Source organism: the organism of the source record quoted next, unplaced genomic scaffold (genome assembly GCF_019419815.1).
Source record: "Pyrus x bretschneideri cultivar Hongxiangsu unplaced genomic scaffold, Pyrus_bretschneideri_v1 Contig25, whole genome shotgun sequence".
NCBI classification, from domain to species: Eukaryota; Viridiplantae; Streptophyta; class Magnoliopsida; order Rosales; family Rosaceae; genus Pyrus; species Pyrus x bretschneideri.
In genome coordinates this window covers 1,530,343-1,548,376 of record NW_025999557.1, presented here as the reverse complement: position 1 = coordinate 1,548,376, position 18,034 = coordinate 1,530,343, and the positions used below count along the sequence as shown (strand labels likewise).

At 34.9% G+C, this 18,034-nt stretch overlaps 2 protein-coding genes across 2 annotated transcripts; both read right to left on the bottom strand.

Annotated features, from left to right (window-relative positions):
* Positions 1–7,577: 7,577 nt before the first annotated feature.
* Positions 7,578–10,118, bottom strand: LOC103932674 (uncharacterized protein At4g28440). Its single transcript, XM_009342319.3, has 2 exons — positions 9,790–10,118; positions 7,578–8,089 (listed from the first exon to the last, which is right to left on the bottom strand). Exons 1-2 carry the CDS (start codon positions 10,052–10,054, stop codon positions 7,878–7,880), a joined length of 477 nt encoding a protein of 158 aa, XP_009340594.2. The 5' UTR covers positions 10,055–10,118; the 3' UTR covers positions 7,578–7,877.
* Positions 10,119–14,903: 4,785 nt separating this feature from the next.
* LOC103932682 (D-amino-acid transaminase, chloroplastic) lies at positions 14,904–17,481 on the bottom strand. The gene is made up of 5 exons (XM_009342327.3): positions 17,139–17,481; positions 16,943–17,004; positions 16,216–16,391; positions 15,369–16,042; positions 14,904–15,192 (listed from the first exon to the last, which is right to left on the bottom strand). Exons 1-5 carry the CDS (start codon positions 17,173–17,175, stop codon positions 15,089–15,091), a joined length of 1,053 nt encoding a protein of 350 aa, XP_009340602.2. The 5' UTR covers positions 17,176–17,481; the 3' UTR covers positions 14,904–15,088.
* Between the last annotated feature and the right edge of the window lie 553 nt (positions 17,482–18,034).

The following is an 18,034-nucleotide window of genomic DNA, read 5'->3' as shown; positions in this document are numbered from 1 at the left end:
ACATTAGGCTTATGGTAGTCTTACGAAAATCCAACGAATTGAGTGGAACTATCGGTGAGGGTGAGGGTGAAACAAATGTTCAAGAAATCTTATACAAGGCTCGTTCATCTTCTAAACTGCAAATTTGGTTCTACTTTCTATCAATTTGAGTCGATGAAAGTTTGATAATTCTCCAAGTTGCAGAAGCACCTGCAATTCGTGAAGAAGAAGAGGGCTATGCCCTTTTATTTTTCCATATATTCATTTTGATATTTTTAATAGAAAATAAATTAAATAATAATAATAATAATAATAATAATAATAATAATAATAATAATTTATTGTTAGTCTAGCTTCTTAGTCTGACACTGCACCAAACACTTTACTAAACTAGTCTAGCTTAGTCTAGTCTAAGTCAGTCTAGCTTAATCCCTGAAGTTAGTCCAGTTCGAGACAGTCCGGTGCAACAAACGCATTCTAAAGGATTAAAGCTGTTTCTGAATTATAACTTAAAATTTCAAGTTTTAACCCATGCGATTGCACATAGTCTAAATCAGGAGATTCGAGAGTTTAAAAGAAAAAATGGCCGCAGGCCCCCGTCTTTGGGTCGAGCTAGATTTGACCATCAATCTCAATTAACCAAGCGAAGATGACCCTTAATTTAGTCTTTACCTGCTGTCTTGATCTGTAAAACTAGTGACAGAAGATTCTGAGGATGACACATTAGCTAGTGCAGAAGTTTAGTAGGGGACATGAAAACATATATATTTGCATCAAGAGATTAACAAGATGTATAATTCCACTAAGCCTTGAAAATTGACTACATTGATCAATTTTTAATTTTAGGACCATTTTGATGTCGCAGATCAATTTTAGGGATCATTTTGATGTCATGGGCTAATTTCAAAGACCATTTGTGAGAAGAAAAAAAAAAAAAAAAAAAAAAAAGACTTATGAGATCCATTTATGTGCCACATCAGCACTTAACAGAATTTTTAACATAATTGTGACGGAATAACCACATTGATTTGCGACACCTATTTTTAGGAACTACATTGATTGATTTTCAATTTTAAGGACCATCTTGAATGTGAGGGTCATTTCAGAGACCATTTGTGATAAAAACTCATTAAAGAATTAAAAGTTCATAATTAACCTATCGTTACTTTTTATTCAATAATTATTGTTTATGAGAGACGACTTTCTAATTTATTTCAACAAAAGTAGAGACTAAGTTCCATTAAACGAAATATAGCAGTGTGTAAGTTCGAAGTATCACAGTTTGTATAGCTTCTGCAAGTTGTTCAAGTTGATCATGACTACATGGGTTTGGTTGAAATCAAACCCTTAATATGTTTCTCCTAATTTACGGTGTTTCCATTCCATTCCAGATAAGGTACTGTAGTCAAGAGGCTCTCCACGACTTTTGCAGCGTCACGTAATTGGACTTGAACATAAATCTGTCGTGAAGCCAGAGCGTGAGATAGTTTGATGGATACGTCTTCATCTATAGTGGCTATCTGAAAATGTCGAGACCATGCAACTGGATTGCAAGCAGCAATTTTGACCAACATGCATGTATGTTTAGTAAATTATTATCCTTTGATTGCACTATATTCTATAAGTAGGGTCACTTAGGATTGGCCCTTATGCCACCATATATGGGATGTGATATGATTGATTGAAGAATTCTGCTTGCATCTCTATCTTTGTTACTTTGCCTCAACATTTTGAAGAAGTTATCGCAACAAACCTGTATACGTACATCATCCACTCGTAACGTCCCTCTCAGTTTCTGCTTGCATCTCTATCTTTGTTACTTTGCCTCAACATTTTGAGAAGTTATCGCGACAAACCTGTGTAGGTACATTATCCACTCGTAATGTCCCTCTCAGCCTTCAAGTAAGTTAACGTGAGGTTATCTATATAATTTTATAAAGATGAGATTACTTGGGGAGATATTATTAGTATTCTAAAAACTTTATCATATGTATTTCTCTTGTTCTTCACGTGTAATTTGTTGTGTTAGTAACAATTTCCAGTTTTATTTTTAAAGATAACACGAAACATTATTATGATAAAGTTGGTGTTTATGTCCAAATTTCTGATTACACTGTCAAATTAGATTTTTTTTGAATGGATACGATTGCATTACTAAATCATCATTCAAATTAATGGTTTACAGGTACACGCCCTTTTTTTAATTGTACAATAGAGTAATCCATTCAAATTTAGAATACTCACTCAAAACCAATTGATAACAGGTAGGAAAACTCAGGCAAACACAAATTATTGTATTAAGTATTTTAAGAGCATCATAGATCAATCCGTTAGAATATCCCACTCAAAACCAATTGATAATAAGTAAGAAAACTCAAGTTAGCACAAATCATTATAGTGGCTTATGAATTCCAGTCCTATCCCATTTACAATCTATTGGATATAATCCAGCTGCGTCATTTCAAAGGTTTTAGCAATTAACTTAACCCTAATTGACAATTAACAAAGAAGCTCAATATATAGTCACAGATTATGACATAATGCTTGGAATTTTTTTGTAGTGATCATGCTTCCATTAAACTCTAGGAACATGCATGACTACCAATTATCGGTATATGGTCAACTAACAGGAAGTTTGACAATGTACACCAAAAATTAGATGAGTAAATTCACATTTAGACCAAATTAAATGAATAATTCAGCCAAATAATCATAAATAAATCGTACACCAAATGGTTCCTATTGTATACGTTTTATCAGTGTGATTCTGTCGTTTGAAGGGTAACAAACACTTCCCCACATCTCTTATATTTTATGGTTTTTGGTGGTTGGAACTTTATCCCCGGTCCTTTTACGATGCACCAAACATTAGGGTTTTCAGTGGAAACATTTATTGTACTACGACTTACGTTGCTCATTCAATGTTTTATTATCCGAGTCTGTGTGCATGCATGAACTTTGCCAAGCCGTCACACCACGACACTGTTTTGACCCACCACCGCAACCCACCCGGCCACCAGCAGCGACCTTTGATTTCTATATTTTTCTTTTTCTTTTTGGCATTTTTGTTTTGGGGTTAGTGCCTTGGTGGTCTGTTATTGGCTAAACCATTGATTTGAACGACATGCACAAATCGAGCCAGGGTGAGCCATATATGGAAACGCATGATATGTGTACATTATAATGATATTTTGTATCAATGAAAGGAGGACATGCAAACAAAAATTTATAGATCATTTTATTGTATTGACATGAAACATCACTGTTGCGATGTCCTAATGCCGGCCTACAGTCGTTCTCTATCATATATGGAGGGTAGACCTGGCACTCGTGTCGTATTTTCCATGTTCGTGTCGTTTTCGTGTCATAACCGATATCTTAACGAGTCGCGTCGTGTAACACCCGTTAAAATAAACGGATAAAATGACCCGACCCAAAATCGATCCAATAATATTAACAAGTAATATGACCCGACCCGTTACCCGTTAAGAAAATATATTTTAAACCAATAATAATCAAATGAAAAACATAATACTAAATAAGTATATACATACCATATTGTCACATCCAAAACATAAAAACACAATTTTCTTTTAAGTATATATTTACATACCCAAAATAAGAGCATAATAAAAAAGAGAATTGTTATTAGCACTCCAAAAATCTCATTCTATACTTCAAACTTTATATATTAGGAATAAAAAAATACTCTTGTGAGAAGTGTAGAATGAAATTTTTGGAGTGCCAATAATACTTCTCATAAAAAAAGCATTAGAACATTACAAAATACCATAGCCTTACAAGCTGCAGGTCAACAGGATTTGGAATCATAAACCCACATGTTCTTCACTAACCCTGATCTTCCTTTTCGTATCCTCTCTCTGATCGAACTCTCTCTAGACCTCTTTCTTTCTTTCCAATTCGACAAGATATATAAATACGCATCCCCATTCTAGGCTTCCCAAAATCCATATCCTCATCCTTTTTAACCTCTAAATTCCCTCCCCACAATGAATCTAAATCAACATCATCAGGCAATTCAAAGTACAGTAAAACTTTGTTCTTGCAGAGATCGATTAAAGTAGTAACAGAACTTAAAATGAAAAAGCAGTAACGAAACTTATTCAGGAAATAGCCAAAGTCTTACATATTTTTCATCCAAGTAAATAGCCAAATTAAGAGGCAAAATCGAACCTGGAATGGAATTTGGATAATGGAGATGCAGATATGTAGAGACGACCAGAGATGACAAGGATGATTTCGTCCACTGCACGAGGGATGGATGGGGAGAGAGGGTACGGGAGTGGGGAGAGAGAAACGGGATTAGGGCTTTTTTTGAAATTGTAAAATTGGAAAATAATGGAATAGAGAAGGGTTTTTTCGTCCAAAAAAGTTCTAATCTAAGTGAAATAGAATCCAACAGACATTTACTCTCATTTATCTTACGGCTGTTATTTAAGTAAAGTCTTTAATAGTTTTTTAATTAATGTAGAAGTGTAAAAAATGTAGAAAACATATATAAACGCTCATAATGACAAACTTTACAACTTTTGTGAAGAGCTTAACTTTGAAATTCGCCATTATAATCATATAAATCATAGATCAAATTTTAACAGTTGATTGTTGTTTACATTTACGCTTCATTTTTCTCATCAATTTTTTTTTTTTTTTCGGATTTTCTTTTTTGAAAACATGATCTATTAGAAGATGCAGGAAGATGAACGGTTTGGATCGTTGATATGATGTTCAGAGTTTTACGGTTAGTGAAAATATTGCTTGATGTTTATAAAGTTTCTACAAACTATATGACATCAACTCATATTTCAATTAACCGTAAATATTAAAACGTGATATCAAAGATCTGAACCGTTTATCTTCTTACATCCACCAGATGATCATGTTTTCAAAAATGAAAATTTAAAAAATGAAATTCAGTAAGAAGAATAAAGCGTAAATGACAATTGACGGTTAAATATAAATTTAAGGTTTATGGATTATAGTGTTGGATTTCGTAGCTGACTCCTTCATGAAAGTTGTAAAGCTTTTCACTATGAGTGATTTGTTTTTTTTTTTTTTTTTTTTGTTTTTTGACATTTTTTACACTTCTACAATAATTATTATTAATTTTATTAATTTTGCCCTCAAATAAAGAACATTATTCATGAGGGTTTGGAGGATTTTAAAAATCTAAACGATAATATAAGCGTAACCATTATCTACTCGTGGAGGAATAATGATGAATCACGAGTGTTTATATATTCTTTTACATTTTCCATACTTGTATGTATGTCTTCTTAGTTCTTGCCTATACAAATACTATACTAATTTATTTTAATTTTGGACAACAACATGTTAAGTAAAATTTATCCTAGTAATGATAATAAGGAACTCTCATAATAAAAATAAATAATGACTAATTTTTTTTAAACTTATATAGAATAATAATACAAAACTATATATTTAATATAGAATATATTGTCTATATTAATATGGCTATTGTATTTTATAATAAATCTTGTAGTAGTTAAACTTTAAAATTATCAAAATAATTTTTTTCTTAACAGGTTGAAACGGGTTACCCACGTGTATAACCGTTAAGAACTTGTTATTAATGGGTTCTTAACGGCTCACCCGATAATGATCCAATTAGTTATCGTGTTGATCCGAAACCCGTTATTTTCATATCGTGTCAGAAACTGCTGGGTCTATATAGAGGGCATTTGATTTGTCAGAAAGAATATATAGACTGGGAGGGAAGGAGAGGAGTTAAAACTTAGAAAACATAGTGGTGTGTGGTTGGTTGTGTAGGGTAAAATTAGGATATGTATACAAATGATTATGGATTGGATTTAGTAAGGATGCTGCAGACATTATATTATTATTATTATTTATTTATTTTTAAGAGTACGTATGTATAAAAAAGGGTTTAACAGCAACAATTGATAGTACTTGTGGTCCTTACTTGATTTAACGACCACATTTTCTATCTGATAATATAATTACCTGGCTAATAGCATAAAATCACGTCACTTTACAAATCTTGAAATACATTTCCTTAAGCCAATTTTACCGAGCTGGAGGCCAACCGTGTCAGTAATGTTTGGGAGACGAAATTTGCAAACTAAATGATGTGTCACCAATAAGAAATGAATACATTTATCAACACTAAATAATCCAATCATCAACATCCATATCATTTAGTTTACAAAATTTAGTTTATAAATTTAGTCTCTATAACATTACTCCAGTTCAAATAGGGGCTGTCATAGGAGAGAGATAAAACGAAAGAGGGAGAGAGAGAAAGGAGAATGACAGAAGTGTTGGTCGCGCGGAGTGGGTCAATCAGCTCTTCTCCTCGCACGCTTGGGCCTTCGAGTGATCGGACCTTCTTCGGTAACCTCGAAGACCCTTTGGGCCTGGAGTTTTAGCATTATTGTCTGGTCTCTCTTTGGGACTAGTTCCAAGTCTTCTTATGACCTTTGATCATTTCGGCACAAACAGAGGTCTTCCAGTTTTATCAATGTGGAGGCTACAAGAGGGCCTGGCCACCTGCGTGCATTACTCACAACTTTTTAAATCTTATTTGTGTGATCGACGCTCAAAATTGCACCAAGTATCACTCTGATTTTAATTTAATCTAAGTAAACCAATTTTTCGACTGAATTTGTCAATTATGTGATGTGTCACAATTAAAAAATAAGTAGGTTAATCAATACTTAAGCAATAATTCAATCATCAATAACCACGTAATATGATTTAAATAGATGATCACCCTAGCATTATCCTTTCTTGAAACTTAAAATTTCAATGAAAAATCTCTAGCTAGTGTACCACCTAGCAATGAGTGGTATGAAAAGTGAAAATGAAATTCATTGTTTACAAATTAATGAATTGGAAATAAAATATTTAAATAATTGCGAAAATCAAACTTGACGGTAACTCCTGATACTACATAGCATTGAAGCCGCCGCCTAGTTCTTTCCTCAAATTTACCTAGGAACTATTTATCAAACTATTTTAACTTTGCATTTAGCTAGTGTCTCGGAACATGAGTTCTAAATCTTTCCAGCTGAAATGGCAAGCCTGGTGTTTTGTTAGGGTTCTTGCAAATGCTATTCCGGGTGGCTTTGTGAAGGCCAATGACTCTGTCAAGACCAACTAATATTAAATTGTTCATAACTTGTTCAATTTCAAGAGACTTTCCCATCAACCAGAATATACGCCACCAAGTATCATAATTCAAGCGGAAAGTATAGCTTTCAATGTTTCTCATGAAGTACCGGGTTGTATTTCGGCTACCCTGCAAAATTTCTCCAATTTCAAATGTCTAAAGAGGAAGTATGCTTGAAACAATTAAATTGGATTGAATTCAACAAGCAAATATGTTCATCATCCGATCCAGTTATGTCAGTTCCAGAAGTCACAGATCCACTCTAATCAGCTGAATACCAAGAAAAATAAAATTGGTTTTGGTTCGATTGGATTGGATCCCAGAAAAACCATCAGTTTCGTAGTGCTAAAGAATTGAATGCATGCATTTAAAAACGAAAAAGAAGGTGCAACATATAAGCAAGGAACTGATGGGGATGCTAAAAAGATGAGAAGAAATCATTGAAACACTTGCTTGGTGATGAACATTTTCTTACATTTTCATCTTTCATAAAAACAAAAGCTGTTCCTGCCACATCTAACAAAACCCTAGGGTCAGGTCATGATAATAATATTATATTAAAGCGTCACCAAGTCTTTTTTTCACGAAAAACATCTTCGAGCCATTCCCAAACTAAACTTCCATCAATACGATATAAGCAAGTAGCACCAACAGCAGATTACTATGGAAATAAAACCAAAACCAACCATCGACGCTTTATGAATTTTGATTCTTCACTCACAATATACTAATTGCCAAGCGGCGCCCCTCCTTCCTCCTGAACATTCACCAGCTCATATTCCACTAAAGAGAGATTGTTATCCTCCTTGACTACAAAGTTTGCAGGTTCAGTGACCTCAATACGTCCCCATTTATCAACTGCTAGCCTCATCGATCCCTTGAACATGTCAATCCTTGCATTGCGGAGAATTACAGTTGCACCAAGCTTCATCAAGTCAACTGGGCAAACAACAAGGTAAAACAAGATACACTAAACGGGAATAATCATTTCAGCAAAACACATTTATTAAGAAACAGCGAAACTGCGCTCAGTTGTATGATAACCTTCATAGAATTTTACAGTAAACGAAACTCCAACTTATACATGTTCGCATCATATACAAAAGAAAAGTTGCGATACAGTGAAATTTATTTCCATTACATTTTTCTACACAATGTGCAAAATTAATTAGATTAATATATTAGTTCAAGTAAACATAAGGTAGATTGATCAAAGTATCAACAAACTTTACAATAAGGGTACCTTACATCAAGATAACAAGATGCCTGTCTCTAACTGATGAAGGATCTATGTGAAGTGCAAGAATTGCTCATCTCTTAAGCCTAATTTCCTAAACTATATTTCTAAGTTGAACAAACTCAACTACTAAAATCCAGAACATCAAATCTCCATCATTTCAAAAGAAGATTCCACAAAGGTCCCGTCCCAATAAATAAGGTCTCTGTAGAAATCATTCCATTATACTTTTCACAGTACTTAAACGAGACACAATCTCATCAAATTCAAAAACATTAATCACAAGACAATATTCTTGGTTTCATATGCTTTGCACGATATGTAGAATCAACAAAATAACATAAGAAGAGCACCTAATCTCCAAACTTCATTTCGCCAAACATTTAAAGAAACACGTCAATGCGCCTATTCTTAATATTCTCTTCCTTTATGATTTCAACACCCTGTTTGTTCTACCTTACCCATATCAAGTCCACCAAATTATTGAGCATAAATCTATTTTATTTATTTAGATTTCTTTACATAGTTTAAATTTTTTAAAGCACCACTGTCAACAGATATTCTAGAAACAAAAGCAAACTAAGGGCCTGCTTGGAAATGCTTCTCTTCTAAGCACTTTCATTGTGGGTCAATTAAAATTTTTGATCAAAAATTAAGTGTTTCCTAGAAAAGCACTTGAAGGTATTCCGTGAGGAAGCACCTGCTTGGTGCCACTCCAGAAATAAAAAAATACAAACCATAATCAATTTCACCTTCTTTTGCCAAACAATGCCAGCATAAAACTTAACAATGCAGACAAAAACCTTATCCCACTAAGCGGGGTCGCTGTATGAATCCTAAAACTTAACAATGCATAAAGCATCTCACTTCATTCAAACCTGTTAAAACATCACCAAATACCGGCAAAAAGAATAAACAATGCACAACTCTTAACTTTTCTTCAATAATTTCGAAAGATGTTAAAAAAAGCAATAACTAATAAGTAGATTTCTATAACTAGCATAGATAATTGTTGCAATTTTTTGCACCCAAGATTAACAATTAGGTTCATCTGAAATTTTTTACAACGAAATGAAGCCGCATACAATGTGCATAGCCTACTTAATGTCTAAAACCATTTTCTCTAATTCATTTGAGTTTCTCTTTTCTTCCGTAACTCTGACCATCAAAAGCCATTAATCCTAATGCACCCTTTCTTTCTGGCACCCTATCCATTTTTCCAGCAACCAATACAGAAACAAATAAATCAGTAAACATAAACATACCCAAAAAAATATGTACACACAACAACACACAAATGAATCAAACCAATCAGACAAATAAAGTCAATTTCTCACAACCCAGACAAACAAAACACATAAATCAACTTTCCCAAACAAACAGTAAGAAAAAGCCCCAATACCTTGATCGTTCCTGGCAGTGAAGAGAATGGTTCCAGTCTCGTCCCCAATCAAGCACTCAGAGATTCGAGTCTGGCGAAGGTGCTGCGACACCGATCGGCCCTTCTGCAGCACAGGGTTCGAGCTCAGGACCTTGGCGACGAGCGTGTGGCCGCTGGTCTCCGGCTTGAGCAACTCGACCTTGGTGAACACGGGCTTCCTGAGACCAGGCTTGGCATTGCTCTGCTGGGGTGTCTGAGACGGTGCCGTTTTGGTGGACGTCGACATGGCTTTCAAGTCCAAAAACCCTAAACCTAACCCTAAAATCGAAAGTCCAGGGAAATGGATTTGTATGTGTTTTGATCTCTCTGTGCGACTCTCGCTCTCTTCTCTGCTTGGCGTTTTGGTGTGCTTTTATTTCTGCTATTGACTTTCTTACTTGACCATAAAAGAAAATAAAAAAATAAACATAAAGACTTTGTGACGTTTCGTTTTCTACCATTTAACTTGTGACTCGTTCTTAATGTTACGATCCAATAATATTTTTTTTAATTTTAAATAAAAAAGTTTAAATTTGATTTTTAATAAAAACGAATTTAAATCATATTATTATTAAATCTTTAAGAGATTAAGTCTATTGTTTTGTTAAAAAAAAAAAAAAAAAAAAAAACTCATGACTCGCTAGTTGTTGTGACTAGTGAGTCTCAGTTCGTGGGGTTTGTGACTCTTCCGCTACCGCTCACCTTTAGGCTTGTTTAGTATTTGGGCCTAATTTGAAGCCCAATATTGCAACCAATTTAGAGTCCAAGGGGTATCCTCTTTTTTTTTTTTAACTTTTATTGGAGCCCAAGGAGTCCTTATCATCAAGAAAGTTGACCCACACCCCCGAGGCCCCAACTCCAAGTCTACATTTATGAATTTAAATTCTGTGTGTTACAAGAAGATGTTTTGGTTTGCAAGTTGTGGTTTGTTCAGATGGTTAGGGCAATTTTCTTCAACTTATTGTGTTTAGGGTATAAATCTTTCTTCGTCTCCTTAGTGTAGTTTTGAGTAGAAAAAATCAGAAAGATGATTTGATTTTACTATCAACAAGGAGAGGTATTCGAACATAGAACCTTTTTTTTTTTTTTTTTTTTTGGGACAGAAGAACTTCTGTTAATGTAGAATTGGGAAGTGAAGAGAATGGGCTACTGGGCAACACCTAGGTTAACCTAACCTAATATCATGAAAGTTGATAGTAAAATTAAATGACAATATAAAGTATAACTAAACTTTTTTATAAATACATATAAGATTCCTTAATTATTCGATATAAGATTTACACTCTCAACACGATTATGTCGAAATTTATAACGTTTATCACTAAGATCAACTCCAACCCTTGGACCCAAACCCAAATATTTAGGTCTACCAAAGGCAGAATTTAGTTTTATGAATCGTGAATGTCACCGATACCGCATGACCTAAATTTCAGGACGTAAAGTCTATTAGTTGTTGTGGATTGGTTTTAACCCTATTTTTTTTTTTTTTTTGTAACTTTGAGTTATGTTATCTTAATTTAATTTTAGAATATTTTAACCTAAAAAAAAAAAATTAAATCCAACAAAATTTTCTAAACCGAACAATTCACACCAAGTTCTAACCAACCACTCAACTAATTTATTTTTTACCGTTGGATCAAAATCCTTAAATTGCCAAAAATGAACTTAATTTGGACCTTTGATCCTCAACGGCCAAAAATCGAAAGACCATTGAGACCCCTAAAATGTAAACGGTTTGTATCTACGCCCCTTGCTAATTGGGGCCCAGCTGTTGACCAATATAATTCATTAGCAGCGTTGCTTTTGAAAAAATGTGGAGCCCCCAAAACTTTAGGTTAGCCGAATTTGAATTTCAAAACCAATTTTTTTGAATTTATGTCTCCCTATTGAATTGCAAGTTTAAACCCAAATATTGGGTTTGAGTCTCCCTCCTAAAGTTGGTCTAATGAACAACTGTAAGGCACTGAAATTTCACGCACAGTTTCATAAATCAACCAGTAGCATTTTTGAACATTGTGAAATTAAACAAAACAGTAATCACGTGCATACATCGTTTTTGATAAGTGCACTAAAGAAATGTTAGGGAAATTCCGTCAAAAGTGAGACTCTTTGTTATATTATCGTTTTTGTACAATGTATTATAATGTTGATACGAGAATTATGTTAAAAAAATAAAATAACAAAAAATTCATAAAAAATCTCCTTAGCATTTTTCACGTCAACTAATGAATAATATTATTTTGTAGACTTGCCGTTGTGCGTACGTTTTTTAATCGCACGATATTAGATTTGTTAAATGGGGCCGTTACGTCTGGCGTGAGGCGTGGAGGTTGCTGTCGTTTGTCGGGTAAAAAGTCATAAAGGACGGGCTGCAAATGCCATCACTATCATGTGTGTGGATTGGACTTCCCCAAATAAAGCCCAATTAAAGGAAAGTATAAACCCTAGCTGGCAGCCGACCAAACAACGAAGTGGCCACACAATTATATAAATTCGAAAGAAGGGTGCCCCTTCGATGCCCTGAAACCTTATCTCTTGCATCCAAGATTTAGATCTGACGTTGCAAACTTGAAGAAATCTTTCTCTCTTTCTCAGTTTATCTGCCGGTGTTTATGTTTCTTTGAAGGCATCTGCGGGGGACGAGATGGTACATCCTTGGCCAGAGTATTTTTCCCCGGGTCATCAATCACTGCAAGTCACTGGTTTGGAGGACGACGCAGAAGTTGCAGATTCATGGAAGATTTCCGAGGACATGGTATGTAAGTTTGGGATTTCAATATTGGGAGTTAGTGGCATCGGTAAAGTTCTATTTTCTTGTCGAGAACGTAGAAAAGAGCTGGGAGTTGTTCTGCAATGAGTAACTATAGCTGTTTTTTACATATTTCTCGAGAAAGTCGATATGTGAGCAAAATTAAGGGAGGGGAAAGAAGCTACAAGATTATTGAACGGTATGATGAGTAAAAATATTTTTTTAAATATTCACACCTTCAATGTCTTGGTAGATTTTGCAAGGACGATTGATTGGTAAAACAAAAAGTGATATTGAAATGATGATTCAAAGAGATATGATTAAGATCTTTTTGACAATAACTTTATGTGCTCACTATCTGTCACAATAGAAAAAAAAATTTTGTATTTGATTTGGAGGATTGGTCATGATGCTGCAAATACGGATGTATATTTGTTTCATTGTAAAGCCTAGAAATGTATTAATGAAGCGATTGATTTATTCTAGATATGTAATAAGGGTTAGATGTATATTTGTTTCTTTGTAAACCCTATTAACGTATTAATGAACGTGTTCTGGTGCGATTTTATTTATCGTGATAAGTCTTCCATGTTTTGGCTCATGGCTGTAAGCAGAAGCAATTTTTTTTCTTTATTTTTGGCGCATCGACATTCCACCATCAAATCAAAAGAAATATGAATGTGCATATGAACGTTAATTAATTACTTTAGAATGAATGCCTGCCCGCGAAATTTTGTTTACGCAGTCCGACTCGTAGAAAGTGCGTAAACACTGAGGTTGCATCGAAGGGGGCAAGTTTCTGTCTCGTAGAAAGTGCGTAAACACTGAGGTTGCATCGAAGGGGGCAAGTTTCTGTTTAATTAGATTGATGTTGTTCATCGGCAGATCTATATGTTGGAGGAGTTGAAACTTTTAAGCCTTGAAGGAAATGTTTTTGCACTGTCAGAATCATACTGATACACCAGACATGCCTTGGCAATTGGCATTTGGAGCTGCTTCTAACCATTTTTGGCAGTAGGATTTCGAGCTGTTCTTCAATTGTTAAGGAACAAGAATATCCTTTTCGAAAAGGGTTTTCGCGTTTAGAATTATTCCATAGTCATGCAATCTGAAAGCAAAAAGTACGCTTTGACACATCTTTTCGAAGAGTTTAAGTGTGTTGAGTTAAGCATCTCACGCTAACTACTGCACGAAATGAAGCTACAATTAGAGATGGGCAAAATGCCCATGGGTTTGGGTAATCGCGATTATCTGTTCATTTAAAGTTCATGATTATGGTTATGGGTAACCGTTTAGACGAACAAACGGTTAGGGCTATAACCGTTTATCTGTGAAATTTAAATGAACGGTTATAGGTATTACCCATGGTTATAACAGGTATTCATTGGTTATGGTTATTACCTCGCCAAACTTAAAGTCTCAAATCCCTAATTTAATTTAATATATGTAAAATTACAAAAAAAAAAATTAAAATTAAAAACCCTAAATTTTCAATCTCTTCGCCAAACTTAAAGTCTCAAATGCTTGTTCTCCACTCATCTCTCCCTCCTTGCTGCCATCTCTCTCATCTCCGAACCTGAAAGTTTCGGCTTGCGATTCGGCCACATCTTTAAAAATGTTCGTTGATCCTGAACCGACAGAATATTATTATAGATATATATATAGATATATATATAATATATATATATATATATAATATAATAACATAGGCATATATAAAATTAGAAGGCATACATGATATTGAAGCAGTAAACTCTATATATTTTATACACACACACACACATTGAAGCAGTAAACAAAATTTTAAAAGGTATTTCGGGTTTAATACAGCTCTTCCAAGCAACTCTGCCCTCTCTTGCTTCTGTCACCCTCTTCTGATTTCTCGCATCCTATCCAAATTATCTTTCAAAGACAGAGACTATAACGGTGTTTAATTGTCAGAAAACGAAAATTATGATATATTTTACTTTTGTAATTTTCAAGATGTTAAAAAAAAAAACATGTAGAGGGTGAAAAAGGGGTAAATGGGTAAAAAAATGGATAAATGGGTTCAAAAATAGGTAAATTGGTAAACGGTTATTGTTAAATGGGTACACGGTTATGAGTATGGTTAACCGTTTATAAACGGTTATGGGTATGAGTATAACCACTTATGCAATTACCCAACGGGTAAACGGTTATTCATGTATGAACATAAACGGTTATGGGTAAATAACCACAGTTATCTGTCCGCCATAACCGTTGCCCATCCTTAGCTACAATCGATGCAGTTCATAGTTTCAAGTTGATCGTGAGGTAAAGGAGTTAAAATTACTGCAATGTGGTTTCCCATATTTTCCAATATATCTTCTGCTAAAAGATTTTCATTCAAAGAAAAGTTTCTGAAGTATTTTATTCAATCATTTTCTCTCCATCTTCACACACAAAGAAACCAAAGATGGAGCATGGACAAAGCATTTGCAACACCAGGGGTAATGATCAAAGAGGCAGCTTCGATGCGAGAACACGCCTTCCTTCTGCATCCTGATCTGATTACTCGGTATAAGGAACAGCAGTCCTCTGCGTACCAACCGGGCCTGCATTCATATCCTCCCAAACAAGATCTGAGAGTGCCATTGTCAATTCTCCCACCTTTCCTGTTACACAAAAGTTACAACAAATCAGCAATCCATTGTAAGAATATAAATATTGCTGCATCGGAAAAGCAGGGTGGCAACTGATTTTACGACACAAAAAAAGTAGGGAGCCTCAGTATGAAAGCCCTACATTCATTTAAAGTTGATAAAAAGTTTAAGAGCACGTCGTTCGTTACCATCTCCAATAGGTTGTTCATCCCACGCGATAATTGGCAAAACAGGAAGTGTGCTTCCTACATACATCATTTCAGCTGAGTTTTTGGCTTCTTCCACAGTTAGATTTGCAGTCCTTATAGCTTTAAGGCGCCCCTGCTCAACCAACTTCGGTGCTAGTTCAAGCATCCTTAGCACGGTGCACCCACTAAGGATCTTATCGAAGAAGGGCACTACAAGCTCCTTGTCATGAGTTATAAAAGCGACATTCACATTTGGACCTTCTGCTATGTAACCTTCCTCATCAACCCATATGGAAGCATTTGCTCCCTTCTCTTCGGCTTCCAATTTTGCAAGGACATTTGGAAGGTAGTTCACATTCTTCATTGTTGCAAACTCAGGTGATTTCATGGGAATGGTGGATGTGATAACTTTAACCCCTTCTTTGCACTGAGAAAAGTCCTCGTCAATTACTACTGCATAGAAAGCGGGTGTTGGCAGGTCTGTAGGAGAGAGCAAGAAGTTTCCGGGACCTGCACTCAGCCAATATCTCAGAGTTCCTTTCTTGATCTGTGATACTGCAGCCAGTTGCACAAGAATGGTTCGAAGAGTTGATTGAGGGAAAGGAGAGGAGATCTTCGCTTTTGAAGATGATCTTAGGAAGCGGTTTAGGTGGACATCAAGTTCATAGATGAATCTGCAGGAATCAGAACTCAAATCAATAACTCAAACTCTATGCCTTATTGGATGTGACAAAAGAACAAAACTCCGAAGCCTATAGTATACTTGAATGAAACCTTACAACAAAAGTGTTGCAAAATATAAGCTATAAAGCTGGTGAACCAAAGAGGAAAATCTAAAGATGCCTACCCATTTAAGATAACCGCTGTGTCAAACACACCATGGCCTCGATGAACCATGTGATCGTCAATTGGAATCACCATCAAAGCTGGATCAAGAATAATTCCACCATAAGTGCTCGAGAACATGGCTGCGTATGGTTTCTTTTCAACTTGGCTCCACTTGTCATGCAGCTTTTCAAGCAACTGGTTGATAAAACACCATCAAATTAGAAAGTTCGGAGTTAGACAGGCATAGTCTTCTATTTTCTCTCAAATCAAATAAAAAACTCATTGGCGCTAAGCGTGAGGGAATGCTAGACATTTGGTAATTTCCCCTCCGACCAGAATATTTATGGAGTAGAATGACAGGTTTAGATTCGGCCATAAGAAGGAAATTTAAGCAATGAGCATCAATCTCACAAAAGAAAACGGCGTAATTGTATCAATTTATACTTAAGTAACAAGCCATTGATCTTAGAATGCAACTATCTAAGAATCTCTCAAGCTCTCAACTCAGTTCTTTCGAACTCAACTCGTGCTCGCACGCATACACTAAAGATAATTTGAAACCAAGTTACAAAACAACTGTCCTGTATAATTGTATGCATAACACATTTAGACCAGTCTTTGTGTTTCTAACAGCGAACACTGAAGAATTCAAGGCTATAGGAAATTAACAAGGTTCACAATTTACATGGCTGAAATAAACCATGGCAGCCTGTGATATAAAAAAAAAGGGGGTTTCGAGTTCTCACCTCGGATGATGATTTGAACACATGAACTTTGAAATCATTGACATCTCCAGCCTCCAATGTATCTTCACAACAACAGCAGCAAGAAGTTCATCAACAGTCAAAGCACCAATTATGTTTACGGATCACCATGATCAGATAATTTACAAATGGAAAAACCCCAAAACACAAAATTAATACACAGAACAGAAGTTCTCACCTGATTTCTTTTCAGAAGAAGAGCTGTGGCTTGCCATGGATTAGCAGAAGCAGAATTAATTACCAGAGTTGATTACAATTAAGCAATAGAGTGAGGAAGAAGGGTGATGGAGGATTAGGGGATATGGAACTGGTTTTATACTGCCATTAATCAACAATTAAAGTTAATTTAGAATGGAAGGGAAGGGAATCCATTTTTGTTTCAACCCTTTGCAAGTTTGCAGTTTGTCTTGCGGTGTTGTGGATTGTATCATACAGTCAACGTTACCACTGACTTTTGTTCTTTGTGCTGTAGCTTTACTTTTGGGAGAGATTCCATGTCCAGGTACCCGTGTGATGATTGCATCAAATTAAGCACTCCTAATAAGTAAATAATATTCTAGTAAAATGAGATTAAGACTTACGAATTTTTCATTGAAGTTAAAAATTTAAGCGGAGTTTCAAATGAATAATGAGTTTTAATTAATAAGACATCTTTTTAGCAGAATCTCGTTCTACTGTAATAAAAACGAGAAGGTATGATTGACATATATACTAAAGGAAAAAAAGAGGAAACAATGAAGTATAAAAGATCTTATACGGTGAATACATGGCCTTTGCATCCTTATATTTAGGTTTGGTTTGGTATTAAGGTGATTCTGAAAAAAGTTGGTATAAAAAAAAGCTGGGTGCTGTTTTTGTGTTTGGTAAACATTCAGTTTCAGTTTTTTTTTCACAATTTTGGGTGAAAAAAAGGCAAAAACAAGAAGCTGCAAAACCCAGCTTTGAAAAATTGGTTTTTTTTCATATCTGTTTTACATAAAAATTTACCAAACACTATAATACTGTTTTTTTTTTCTTTTCAAAAGCACTTTTACAAAAAGTTTACCAAACACTCTGCTGCTTTATTTCACAGCT

Coding starts and splice junctions, on each gene's coding strand:
- LOC103932674 (XM_009342319.3), bottom strand. CDS start 10,054: ATGTCGACGTCCACCAAAACGGCACCGTCTCAGACACCCCAGCAGAGC. Junction 8,090..9,789: donor CACTGCCAGGAACGATCAAG/GTATTGGGGCTT, acceptor TTGTTTGCCCAG/TTGACTTGATGAAGCTTGGT.
- LOC103932682 (XM_009342327.3), bottom strand. CDS start 17,175: ATGGCAAGCCACAGCTCTTCTTCTGAAAAGAAATCAG. Junction 16,043..16,215: donor ACAGCGGTTATCTTAAATGG/GTAGGCATCTTT, acceptor TGATTCCTGCAG/ATTCATCTATGAACTTGATG. Junction 15,193..15,368: donor TGAACAACCTATTGGAGATG/GTAACGAACGAC, acceptor TTTGTGTAACAG/GAAAGGTGGGAGAATTGACA.